General features: G+C 62.3%; 1 protein-coding gene across 1 annotated transcript in view; it reads left to right on the top strand.

The window, feature by feature from the left end:
* The window catches only part of SEMA3G (sema domain, immunoglobulin domain (Ig), short basic domain, secreted, (semaphorin) 3G), a gene marked incomplete at its 5' end in the record, with an annotated part of 13,265 nt that extends 1,122 nt beyond the window's left edge, over window positions 1-12,143 (top strand). The window contains 15 exons of the mRNA XM_014959404.1: window positions 3,507-3,667; window positions 4,663-4,725; window positions 6,287-6,406; window positions 7,065-7,155; window positions 7,266-7,382; window positions 7,644-7,786; window positions 7,866-7,980; window positions 8,094-8,163; window positions 8,373-8,517; window positions 8,816-9,047; window positions 9,166-9,257; window positions 9,450-9,491; window positions 9,674-9,899; window positions 10,219-10,358; window positions 10,456-12,143. Of these exons, the coding sequence (XP_014814890.1) occupies window positions 3,507-3,667; window positions 4,663-4,725; window positions 6,287-6,406; window positions 7,065-7,155; window positions 7,266-7,382; window positions 7,644-7,786; window positions 7,866-7,980; window positions 8,094-8,163; window positions 8,373-8,517; window positions 8,816-9,047; window positions 9,166-9,257; window positions 9,450-9,491; window positions 9,674-9,899; window positions 10,219-10,358; window positions 10,456-10,923 (2,225 nt within the window). The remainder of the gene's footprint in view (window positions 1-3,506; window positions 3,668-4,662; window positions 4,726-6,286; window positions 6,407-7,064; window positions 7,156-7,265; window positions 7,383-7,643; window positions 7,787-7,865; window positions 7,981-8,093; window positions 8,164-8,372; window positions 8,518-8,815; window positions 9,048-9,165; window positions 9,258-9,449; window positions 9,492-9,673; window positions 9,900-10,218; window positions 10,359-10,455) is intronic.
* Between the last annotated feature and the right edge of the window lie 228 nt (window positions 12,144-12,371).

Below are 12,371 nucleotides of genomic sequence, written 5' to 3' on the forward strand. Positions count from 1 at the left end.
CTTCCGTGCGGGATCGTCTCCCCAACACGTGGAGTTGGGGGAAACTGAGGCACGGCCGTGTTCTGGCACCCGCATGTGGGTCGGGTGGGTGCTGCGGTGCGTGGGTGCTCCCCTGGGTATCCCCGGGGGGGCTCGGCATCCCCGGGGGGGTCTCAGCATCCCAGGGGGGGCTCAGCATCCCGCCCGCTGCTGGGTGGGAGCCAGGCAGCCCCCCCTTAACTGCCCAGCAGGTCCCCTGGGTGCTGCTCAGCCCGGGCACCCTGCGAGCCCCACCGCACTGGGGTGGTGGGTGCCGGGGTGCCAGGGTGGCCCTCGGGGTGCTGCTGTGCTGGGAGTGCTTGGTTTTAATTAAAACTCTCCCTCTGATCCTGCTGTGGCTTGCTGCACCCCCCTCTCTGCCGGCTTAATCCAGGGGCTGCTTCCAGCCAAACTTGACGGAGGAGTCTGGAGAGCCCTGATCTCCCACTTCTTGCCTAAAAGCAGTCAACCTGCTCTAAAAAAAAATTAAAATGATATAAATTGCATAATGCATATCTTTTTCCGTACCCAAAGAGGGGAAAAGCATGGGATAGCCAAGTTCTTGGAGAGTCCCGGGAGCTGCAAAGCACTTCCCTGTGCCCAAGAAAAGCTGCCGTCTCCCCTTGTGCTGCCCGGGTTGGGGTCCCCCAGCGCTGGGACATGGGGTGGCTGCACCCCTGGCTCTGTCCTGGGCAGAGTGGGGGGCCTCAGGGACTCCCTCCCTGTTGGACGGGGGGAAACTGAGGCACGCAGTGGCCCCACTCACCCTGGGAGGCAGCAGGCACCCGGGATGGCTCCCGGCTCTGCCCCGTGGTGGGATCGGTGTCCTCAGGCTGAGCTTGGCAGCAGGACCAGGAGGTTTGGGGTCCCGTCAGAGCCCGGTTATGGGGCTCAGGTCTGGCTCAGCATCTGATCCTCTCCAGCCCCAGGTCCATCCGTGCCATTCCCCAGGTGCGAGGGGCTCCCCGGGGCTGGGCGGGTTCCTTGGCCTCCCGCAGGGAGCGAGCAACCTTTTGAAGTTTTGTGTTGTTTTTTGTTGTTTTTTTTTTTTCTTCTTAAGCTGATTATTCTGTTCCTCTTCCAAATTGGAAGCAGAAACTGAAATTTCCCATGAAACAAATTCTGCCACCGCCTTCTCCCTGGGGGGAAGAAAAAGAAAATGAAAATTTCAATTAAAACCATTAGAAGCCTCTGAAATTAAAACTGGGGTGAAACGAAGCTGCTTGCACTCAGCTCGTCGGCTTGGGCTGTGCGTGGCTGGTGGCTCCGGCTGCGGGGTTGGCATCTGAGGGGGGGCATAGGGGAAGGTGTCACGCTGTGGGTGCGGGGGTGGCCGTGTCCCCAGCTCCCCCTTTCACTTCAAGCCACTTTTTTCCTTCAGTTTTTACTTCCAGCAGTGGCTTGTGCAAGAGGGGAAAGAGCACGTTGCTGTTGTGTAGAACAGGAGCATCTCAGCACAACCTGGTGCCCACCACTGCTCCCCCAAGGGACACTTGTCCTGCTGCAGTGGCACCTGGGGTGGGTGGCTTCTACGGGCCCCCCACCCTGGGGTGTAAAGGGGTGCTGTGGAGGGATGGAGCAAGGCAGGGTGCTGCTGCTCCCTGGGGAGAGGAAGCCAGGGAAGGGGAAGCCCCCCCAAGCCAGCGTAACCCGAGGCTCAGGAGGAATTTGTTGGGGCTGGGGGAGAGGGGGGAGCCTTGCCTGAAACAATAAAAGGAGCCCGATGGCTTTGCCAATGTTATTCTGAGCTGGGAAAATATTATTGCAGGGCAAGAATAGAAGGAGACGACAGAGTTTTCCTGGGCTGGGCCTGGTGATAGGGGAGGATTGGAGATTCTAGGCGGGGGGGGGACACAAGAGGAGGAGGTACCACCCTAGGGAGATGGGGCTAGAGGTGCCAGCTCTGCTTGCAGGCACTGTGGTCTTCCCAGAGAGGATGGAGCTCCTGGGGCTGTATCTCTCCATGCCACCAGCATCACCAGTTAGGGCACTGGGACAGCTCTGGAGTGACTTTGCAGCGATGAGGTCTGTGTGTGATGGGGTTGATGGACCCCGTCTCCCTTGCAGGTCCCAGAAGAGCCATTTCCCACCAGGATGGGGACATTGTGCAGTTGGCCACCTCCTTGCTGGAGGTGACAAATGTGGCCCCAACAAGAGCAGGGCTTGATACCCCAGTGTCCTGGGCTGCTGGCAGCTGGGCTTATCCCAGCGCCACCTCCTCTCTGATGGGGACGTGTGTGTGGGATGCTGGGGCTGGGGGTTTCCCTGGGGTCAGCAGTGATGGCTGGCAGCCTTCCTCGGCAGAGGGTGTCTGGGGACATGACTGTGCTTATCAATGGCGCTTTGTCTTCCTCCTCCTCCTCCACCCCGTGGTTGCAGTGGCCTGTCCCCGGGTCGGGGTGGTGGCTGGGACAGCATTTCAGAGCCTGGTGAAGCTGAGCCGCTCCCTCTTGCCCTTTCCCTCTGCAGCAGCTGGGTGGGCGCCGCCGTGCCGGGGTTTTCGGCTCACTGACCCTGACAGTCATTTCCCACCAGGAGCCAGACACGCCACTGCCCCCGCGGCGGCATCACCATGAAGGTCCCCTCAGTGTCCCATGGGATTCGGGCTTGAACTTGCTTTGGGAGCCTTAACCACTAGAGCCTGTTGCTTTGGGATGTGCTGTCCATCCCAGGGATCCAGCGTCCCCGTGCCAGTGCCTTTCCCCAAGCGCTGTCCCGTTCCATGGTGGGGAGGAACCAGACCTCGCTTCCCGACAGCGGTGGCAGGCTTTGAGTGCTGGTTTCCCCATGGCACTGGCTGGGTGCCTGCTATTGTGTCCCCAGCTGGCACCCGGGGCAGGCAGGACCTGCTTTCTGCCCACCCCATGTCCTCTCTTGCCACCCTCCCAGGCTCTGTGTGAACCTGACTTGGGGCTGGTGGCAGGAACGGGCTTTGCCAGGCTCTTGCCCACCCCAAGTCGTTGTGGCACAGCCATGGTAGGAGCCCAGGGTTGTTCAGCCAAAGCTTGCTGGGGGCAAACTTGCTCAGGACCCCGCTGCCCCTCTGCTGCAGCATCCTCTGATGGCTGGGCCTTGGGTGGGGGGACTCCCAGGGGTGTGAGAGGGCACTCAGCTGTGGGACATAATCCATCTCTTTTCCTTCTTGTCCTCGCATTGGATGACAGCTCAGGGCCATGGGGCAGTGCTGTCCCAGTGGGGTTGGGCTGTGGGTTGGTGTCTGGGGGACCCCAGTGTGAGCAGCACGTGAAAGGATGTGGTGGGGGCTGCTGTGGAGCAGGACATCCCCCAGGCACAAGGCAAGCACTTGTGTCCGTGGCCAGGAGGGGACATTTGGGGCGAGTGGTACTTATGACACCCCATGAGGGTATCATAAGTAAGCCATGGGAGAGGTGATGGATGATGCTGAGCGGTGGTTCCCCTCCTCCTTCACCCCCCTCCTCTTAGAGGCTGGGATGGCTCCTCCTGACACTTCCCTTCCTCCCTGGCAGAGCTTCTGGGCACCAACCGCTCTGTCCTCTTCTTCGGCCACCGAGGCTTCCTGGGCCTCCGCTCCCTCTACCTGGATGAGTACCGTGACCGGCTCTTCATCGGGGGGAAGGATGTGCTCTACTCCCTGCTCCTGGACAGGCCCAGTGCAGATGCCAAGGAGGTGAGCAGGGTCTCCATTCTCCATCCTCCATCCCTGGGCACCCCTCGCCCCTCCGAGCAGACGGTGCCTGACCAAGCCAGGTGAAGCCACCCTGAAGCAAGACCTGCCCTGGGGAATGTCCCTGGCCCAAACGCCCTGAAATGCATGTGAAAACTTGTGCTGCCTGGCAAGGGAGGGCTGGCCAAGGTGGCAGCAGGGCAATTAGCCAGCAAGTAGTTGTGGTTGGCAGCCAGTGGCACAGCCCACCCGTGAGCCCTGGGGGCTGAGTGGGATCTCAGACCCTGCTCTCCTAAGAAGATGCCACCAGGAGAGCAAGTGCTCCCCATCCCCACCCAGGCGTCCCCTTCACGAGCCAAATACCCAGCTGAGTGCCCGCAGAGACAAGGAGCTAAATGCATCCCTCATTGCAATGAGCTGTGCCAGGGCTCAGCTGGCAAAGCCCACGGACCTCTCCTGGCTCCTCGGTGGGAGAGGCGATGGAGGTTCCCCTCCTTCTTCACCCCCCTCCTCTTCAACTTCTTGTTTTTTTTAAACATGGCTCTGGGCTGTTTGTAGCTGAAGAAAGTGGAGAAGGAAATGAAGTGCCCCTTGGTGTGTTGGGTCACTGCAATGGGGTCAAGGGCTTGTGTACCCAAGCTGCCCTTGGTCCAAGAGCCGCTGAAGGCTGTGGGGCACTCGAGCTCTATCGCTCCCTGCCATCCCCAAGTATCCTTTCCCCAGGCCACCCACAAGTCCACCCCCTTCCAGGCCATCCCCAGCGAGACCCCCCAGATCCTGCCTGGCTGCGGGCTGTGACCGCTGGGGTGCATCTCCCCAGGAGGAAGGGTCCTAGCCTGGGTGGCAGGGTGGGAGTCCTGGGCTGGGTGGGGAGCTGGAGGTCCCTCTCTCAGTCCCCATCTCCATCACCATGCCACCCATAGCCTGGGGATGTGTATTTGCAAGGCTGGGTCCCTGCTGTCCCCCCTCCCTGCTCCAACATGTCCTTTGTGTTTCAGATCTACTGGCCACCCCTCCCGGGGCAGACGGAGGAGTGTTTTCGGAAGGGGAAGGACCCAGGGGTGAGTCTCTCCCCATGCATGGTCTGCCCTGAGCCAGGGGGAGGTCCCCTTGTGCCCTGGGACCAGCTGGCTCCTCCAGTGCCAGGGCTGTGCTGTGTCATCCTGCTGGGGGTGGCTCCGTGGGGCGCAGAGGACAGTTAATGCTGGGGCAGAGCAAGGGACCATCCCAGTGCATGAGGGAAACTGAGGCAGGGAGTTGGTGACCAAGCCTGGCCATGTGAGATGCTTGCACTGAGTGCTGTAAACTTAATCTCCAGGGCTCTGCTCAGCCCCATGGTCACGGAGTGGTGGCCAGTGTGTCCCCAAAGGTGGCTGCACCAAGCAGGCAGTGGTAACCAGGCTCAGAGACCTGAGCTGGGAGGAACGGAGAGCCCCGTGCCGTGCTCCAGACCCCAGAGATGTGGCTTGGCCCCTCCTGGCCATCCCCGACGGTGGGAAATCTGTAGCTGACTCAGGTTCAGTGACCTCACTCCCCAAACCTTACCCCTCTTTGCATCCCCCCCAGCCCTGACATGGAACAGGACCATGGCGGGGAGAAAGTCCCTGAGGCTCCCCTGGCCAGACGAATTGCTCCCGGGAGTCCCCGTCCCGCTCTGCCTGTTTATTTTACAAGCTCTCACCGACAGATCCGAGCCGGGGCAGGCTCGATTTCTTATTTTTCTTGAACATATATATATTATTATTTTTTTTTTAACTTGCTATTTTAGAGGCTCTTTGCAAAGGGAAAATAAACAGCGGGGAGGCTGGGAACCCCCGGGGCAGCTCGGTGGCCGTGTTCCCAGCAGACGAGGGGCCTCCCGTCCCGCCGAGGGGGGATGATGGGGGGCAGGCAGGGCTGGCGCTGCACGGGGGGGAGCTGCTGAGTGGTGGTACCCAAGTGGGAGAAGGGTGGGAGACCTTTTCCAGTGGGAACTTCCAGGAGAGACCACGCAAGGTCAGAGGTGGCAGGTCTCCAGCCCCGGGGGTGTCGTCACTACTGGTTTCTGATAGAAAGGGACAATCCCAGACAGTAGCAATCGGGGCTGTCCTGGAGACAGCTGAGAATGCCTGTAGGTATCTGTCTCCATCTCTCATGTTTCCTCCCTTTGTTTCAGTCCCGATGCGAGCAGGAACACAATGGGGAAGGATGTCCCTGCATCTGGTTGTGTCCTGGGTGCCAGAAAGATGAGCCCCCTGTCCTCAGGGGCTTAGGGCTGGGTGTGGGAGACACTGCTGGGTGCTTGCTGGGTGGGTGGGTGACCTTCCTCCCCTGGCCAGCGTGGGCTGTGATGGGGTGAGCACACAGGTTTCCCCCGGGGATGCTCTCAGCAGCAGGAGGACCAGTAAAAAGCCTTGTCCTTTTGCAATGGGCTGGGGTCCACCCAGATCAAGTCCATGCCAGCCCTTCGGGTGGGTGTAAGCTTTCATCTCACACCCCTGGCACTGGGGTGAAGGCAGAGAGCCTGGGTGCAGCCTTGGGAGCCAGGGCTGGGGCTCATCCATTGTTGTAGGGCTACAGGCAGAGGCAGGGAGCTGGGGGTGGGCCCCCTGTGACCATTCCTCTCCCTGGCTGTCCCCCTAGACCGACTGTGCCAACTACGTCCGCGTCCTGCACCCCTACAACCGGACACACTTGCTGGTCTGTGGGACGGGCGCCTTCCACCCCGTCTGCGCCTTCGTCTACGTGGGGCACCGGGGCGAGGTAGGGCAGCACCACTGGTGGGACACCCCTGGGAGGTAGATCCCCATCTTCCACCTCCTTCCTGGGGGGCTTCAGGATGGCGTGGGGATGCTGGGTGGGTTGTTTGCCCCATGCTGAAAACTTGGTGGGGGGGAACGGACAGGAACCAGCTCCTTGTTGCCCCTTTGCCCTTGCGCTGTCCCCTCCCTGGCTCCCCCACCTTTCTGGCCTGACATCACCTTTCCAGACGTGTCCCCTGAGGCTGGTGTCCTGCCAGGGGCTGTCCTGAGTGTTGTCCCCTCCTCTCCCTGTCCACTGCTCATAAATCAGGTTGGCTGAGGTGGAAAGGCAGCCCCCCGCCCCGTTCCCCCCTCTCAGCCCGGCGCCGTGCAGGCTGTGGGAGCTCTGCCCATGCCCTGATGCCTCTGACCAGGCTGATGGGCGAGCAGTGGGGCTGGTGGGTCCCTCTGGCCCCTGCCCATCCTCATAGCATCAGACTTGCCTCAAAAAGCACGGATCCCACCTCCAGAAGGTCCCTCTGGGAGCGCTGGGGCTGTGGATACTTGCAGGAAGATGCCTGTGAGCTGGGCAGGGACCAGTGCCAGCCTCTGCCTGCCCGGGCACGGCCCCACTGCCCAGGGCACGGCTGGGGGTCACCTGCCTGCTCCCTCTCACCCAGCACACCTTCACCTTGGACCCCACCAGCGTGGAGACCGGCCGGGGCAGGTGCCCGCACGAGCCCAGCCGCGCTTTTGCCAGCACCGTCATCGGTGGGTCGTCTTCCTCGGGGACCTGAGACTCTTTGGGGTGCTGGGACCAGGGACGGTCCCTGTGCCAGCCGGGGCTGGCTCTTAGCCCCACGATGGGATGTTTTTGGCAGGCGGGGAGCTGTACGCCGGCCTCACCGCAGATTTCTTGGGCCGCGACCCCGGCATCTTCCGCAGCACGGGGACCCGCTCTGCCCTGCGCACGGAGGTGGACCAGCGCCTGCTCAACGGTAAGGGCTCCCCCCTGCTCCCCTCTGCCCCTCCAGCCCCCCAGCTGGGCTAACGCTGGGGACTGTGAGCATTGTGGTGGCCAGAGCACCCGCTGGCCACAGTGTGGCATCCCCCATACCAGGTATGAGCAGGGAAAGGCACCAGGGCAGCAGGATCTGGGGTTCCTCCTGGCCAGCATCCAGCCCCAGTGTGGTGTGGGGGTCCGGAGGTGGTGGCCGTGCCCTCCTACCCCACCTGACACAGTCGACTCTCACTCGTAGACCCCAAATTCGTGGCAGCCCACTTGATCCCAGACAACGATGACCAGGACAATGACAAAGCCTATTTCTTCTTCACGGAGAAGGTGGTGGAGGCAGACAGCAAGGAACACGCCATCGTGAGCCGGGTGGCACGGGTCTGCGTGGTAAGATGCTGGTGGGGACTGCAGGGGACAGGGATGCACCGAGTCACGATGGTGGCCCTGATGGTCCCTGTCCCTGCAGAATGATGCTGGTGGCCAGAGGGTGCTGGTCAACAAGTGGAGTACCTTCAACAAAGCCCGGCTGGTGTGCTCTGTTCCTGGTCCCGGTGGCATTGACACCCACTTCGATGAGCTGGGTAAGGGGTGTGTCGAGCTGGGGACCTCACCAGGGCTGATCCTTTGGTTGGTGGCTTTGGGAAGCTCCCAGGCTTCCAGGAGAAACCCTATGGCTTTGGTTTCTCATCCCCAGAGGATGTCTTCTTGCTGAGGACAAAGGATGGAAAGAGCCCAGAGATCTATGCCCTCTTCAGTACCGTCAGGTGGGTAGTCCAGCCCCAGCCTTTGGGGACATCCAGCTGCAGCCACCCATGACCTGCCCTGTCACTGTCACCATGTGGCTGCTGACTGTTCCCCAACCTCTGCCAGCTCTTCCCTGGTCCATACAGAGATGTTGGCGCTCTCATTATCCCCACCAATGGTGCCAATGCTGAGCATGGCTCTGCTCACCCCATTCACCATCCCCTTTCAGCCACGTCTTCCAGGGCTCTGCTGTCTGCGTGTACCGCATGGCCGACATCCGGGAGGTCTTCAACGGGCCCTTCGCCCACCGAGAGAGCCCCCACCACCAGTGGGGCCCCTACGAGGGCAGGGTGCCCTACCCCCGGCCAGGCGTGGTGAGCGACTCCCTGGACCTCTGGGTCCCCTTCGTTCCTCTGATTGCTCTTCCAGGGGGGTGATGGGGCTGATCCTCCATCTTCTCATCTGATGGGATCAGTGAGATCCCATCACAGTGGCATCTGTGAGATCCACACTGGGATGGCTGGGGACCAAGGTCTGGCAAAGGGGTGGAGAAGATGGATCCCAAATTGGAATGCGGGGAGGGACCCAAACTGGCTCTGCAGGGCAGTGGAGGGGGCAGGAGGGATGGGTGCTGGGCTGGCCAACTGAGGTGGTCCCCTCTCATCCCTGCAGTGTCCCAGCAAGACCACCAACCAGCCCCGACGGCAGTACGGCACCACCAAGGACTTTCCCGATGAGGTGCTGCACTTTGCCCGTGCTCACCCCCTCATGTACAAGCCCGTGTACCCCCGGCACCGCCAGCCCCTCCTAGTGAAGACTGACCTGCCCCACCGCCTGCGCCAGCTCGTGGTGGACCGGGTGGAGGCTGAGGATGGGCACCATGATGTCCTCTTCTTCGGAACAGGTGAGCAGCAGGAGTTGGGTGCAGGAAGGAGACCTGGTGCTGGGGCTGCTGGTGGGCACACCACTGGGTGTGTGATGGCAGGGTGCCCACACCTCCATCCTCCTCCTCCTCCCTGCAGACGCCGGCTCGGTGCTGAAGGTGGTGGTCCTGCAGAAGACAAGCTTGGCCATGACCGAGGAAGTTGTCCTGGAGGAGCTGCAGGTTTTTAAGGTGCCATTTGTTGCCCTGCATGCAAGGGAGGGGGGCAGTGAGGTGGGCTTTGGTTGGGGACACATGTTGGGATGGAGGACCAGGGCTGTCACTGCACTGTTGGGCACTGGGAGGTCTCTTACACCTCCCAGTGAGCCAGACTCTCCATGGAGAGGTTTTCACCAGCCTCACACTCGCTCACCTCCCTTGCAGGCGCCTGTGCCCATCATCCACATGGAGATCTCCGTCAAGCGTGTGAGTATGGACACAGCTTGGCCATGGGGCTGGGGACAGGGCAGGTGGCCAGGAGGGACTGAGGTGTTGTCACCAGCCTCTCAAAGCCCTCATGGTGCTTGCCCTGGGGATCCCGGCTGGGCACTCCGGGCGCTGTGCCCGTGGGGGCTGCCAGCATCACCATCTCGGTGCTGTTCCCCCAGCAAACGCTCTACGTGGGCTCCAGCCTGGGGGTGGCCCAGGTACGGCTGCACCGGTGTGAGACCTACGGCACGGCTTGTGCCGAGTGCTGCCTGGCCAGGGATCCCTACTGCGCCTGGGACGGCACCGCCTGCACCCGCTACCAGCCCTCTGGCAAGCGCCGCTACCGCCGCCAGGATGTCCACCATGGCAACCCTGTGCACCAGTGCCTGGACCAGAACCTGACCGGTGAGGGACTTGGGGAGACCCTACGGGTCTGGGGGCTTGTCCAGGTGCTCTGAAATGTTCCAGCATCCGTAGCCCTTGGCACACAGAGGGGCTTGTGGCCATCCCAGGTGGGCTGGGGCACCTGGGCATCTTGTCTCCCCGTCCTGTAGACCAAGGGGTGCCCCAAGAGAAGGCGGGCACTGCTGGGGCTGGGGTCTGTCCCTGGGGAGAGGGGGAGAAGGGGACTGAAGCCACTTGGTGGCCCGGGGGAGGCTGACACCCAGGTGTGTGGGAGTCTGGCTCTGCCCTCCCTGTGAGCCCGTGTCTGTCTTTACCCCAGTGGACGACTTTGAGAGCGTTGAGGAGAAGGTGCTTTATGGGGCAGAGGACAACAGCACCTTCCTGGAGTGCACACCCCGGTCCCCACAGGCCAGTGTGCAGTGGTTCGTCCAGAGACCCCCCGACGAGCAGCGGGATGAGGTGAGGCTCCCCCCGCACCTGCCTCTCTCCCCTTGTGAGGGCACGGGAGGGAGGTGGGACCAGACCTGGACCCCCCCATCCTTGTGGTGGCCCACAGGTGAAGACAGATGAGCGGATCCTGCAGACGGAGCAAGGGCTGCTCTTCCGCAAGCTGCACCGCCATGACGCCGGTGTCTACTACTGCAAGACGCTGGAGCACGGCTTCACTCAGACGGTGGCCAAAACGGCCTTGGAGGTGATCACCAGCGAGCAGCTGGCACACACATTCCCCCGGGAGCGGGGGGACGAGCCCCCGCGCCCACCTTGCCCCGAGCCCCGGCTGGCGCCACAGGCTCCAAAAACCTGGTTCAAGGACATCATGCACCTCATCAGCTCCCAAAACCTGCGGCGGGGGGAGGAGGACTGCACCCGCCTCTGGTGCGGCACCAGCCGCCCCCACCACCGCAAGGGCAAGCTGGCTCACACCAAGCATGCCCTGGCCAGCATGGACATGGGCAAGAAGGGACGGGTGGCCAAATCCCACGGCGAGAGGAACCGCGTGCCACGGCAAGCGGCAACCACTTAGAGAGGGCAGGGTAATGGACGTGGGGTGGTTGTGGGTGAGGACCAGCTTCCCACACTGCTGGTGGCCCCAGAGGACTCCTGCCTTAGTGGGTGGCTTCCAGTGGTGCCAGCCCAGTCCCTCCATTTCCCCAGCTGTGTTGGGTGGGATTCCAGGGCTGGCTCCTGGGCAGGTCCTTGTCACCCTTGGTGGCTGCAGGGCCACCTCTGAAATGGTTGGGGTGGTGGGACGCAGCGGCCCCACAGCTGGGTGCCGTGGTGGGTGTGGGGCCATGGTCCCCAGGGAGGGTCGGGGCTTGGCACCCGCAGTGCCACCACTGTGCCACCACCCCAGGGAGCTTGCCAGCTGGCTTTCTCTGCAAATAAAGAGGCCGAGTGTGGCGCCGCGGGGAGCGGCTGATGGCTCCAGGCTCTTTCCACGCCAGCACGGGGCCTGGGAAAGATGATGCCCGCTCTCACGGAGGGGAAAAACCCACCATCACCCCAAAAAGCCTCCGTGCCCAGGATGAGCCCTGTCTGCTGCGCCTGAGGAGCCAGAGCCATGCTGCGCCGCCCCACCTGGGGCACAGGGCTTCTTCCAACCTTCCCTGCATACCAGGACACGCTCTGCTGTGCCAGCCCATGCCTGGGTGCAGTCCCCCCCATCCCCCCCGTCCCCCCACCCCAGCCACAGACTGTTTTAGGGCTGGGCAGGGTCGGGGAGGAAAGTAAACGGCTGCCAGCAGGTTAGACCCGTTCCTGGGTAAACATGGGAGAGGCACTGATGCCACCACTGTCATTGTGCCCAGGCACGAGCGGGGACACGTAGAAGTCCCCATCAGTCTGGGGGGGCCCCATCAGTCTGGGGAGGCTGCCCCCCAGCCCAGGTGTGTTTCTGGTGGTGGGTGGCCCTGCGGGGCTGGGTGGGACAAAGCTGGTCGGAGGAGGCTTGATGCTGGGCTGGTGGAGCTAAAGCAGCCCCCGGGGTGTCCCCCAGATGCCAGGGTTGGGGGGTAGGTGTGTGGAGGGGACCCCCAGGCTGCCGGCAAGGTGCTGGCTTGCTTTCCTCCAGCGACATGAGCTCACTCGCCCGGTCAGCCTGGGGTGATAAGGATCTCCCCCTTCCTGAGGCAGGGCTGCCCCACACAATGGTGTGAACTGCAGCCCTGCCGGCACGGGCATTGTTTGGAGGCAGAGGAACGGGAAAGAAAAATAATAATAATAATAATTAAAGCCCCCTAAATAGCTCGCACAAAGCCAGCTCATGATATCATCGCTCCTCCCTCGGCGTGTGTGTTTGTGCTGCGGCAGTGAGGCACCACGGCTCGCCACGGAGCCTTTGACCGGGGCAAAGTCCCCCAGCAGCGCTGCCCTGTCCCACGGCGCGCCCCTGGGGATGAGCTGTGGGTCCCCAACCCTGTCCTCCCGCTCCCCATCCCGCCTCTCCTGCAAACTCCCGGTGTCTCCAGGGGA

This window comes from Calidris pugnax, unplaced genomic scaffold, assembly GCF_001431845.1.
Source record: "Calidris pugnax isolate Ruff unplaced genomic scaffold, ASM143184v1 scaffold407, whole genome shotgun sequence".
Classification (NCBI taxonomy): domain Eukaryota; kingdom Metazoa; phylum Chordata; class Aves; order Charadriiformes; family Scolopacidae; genus Calidris; species Calidris pugnax.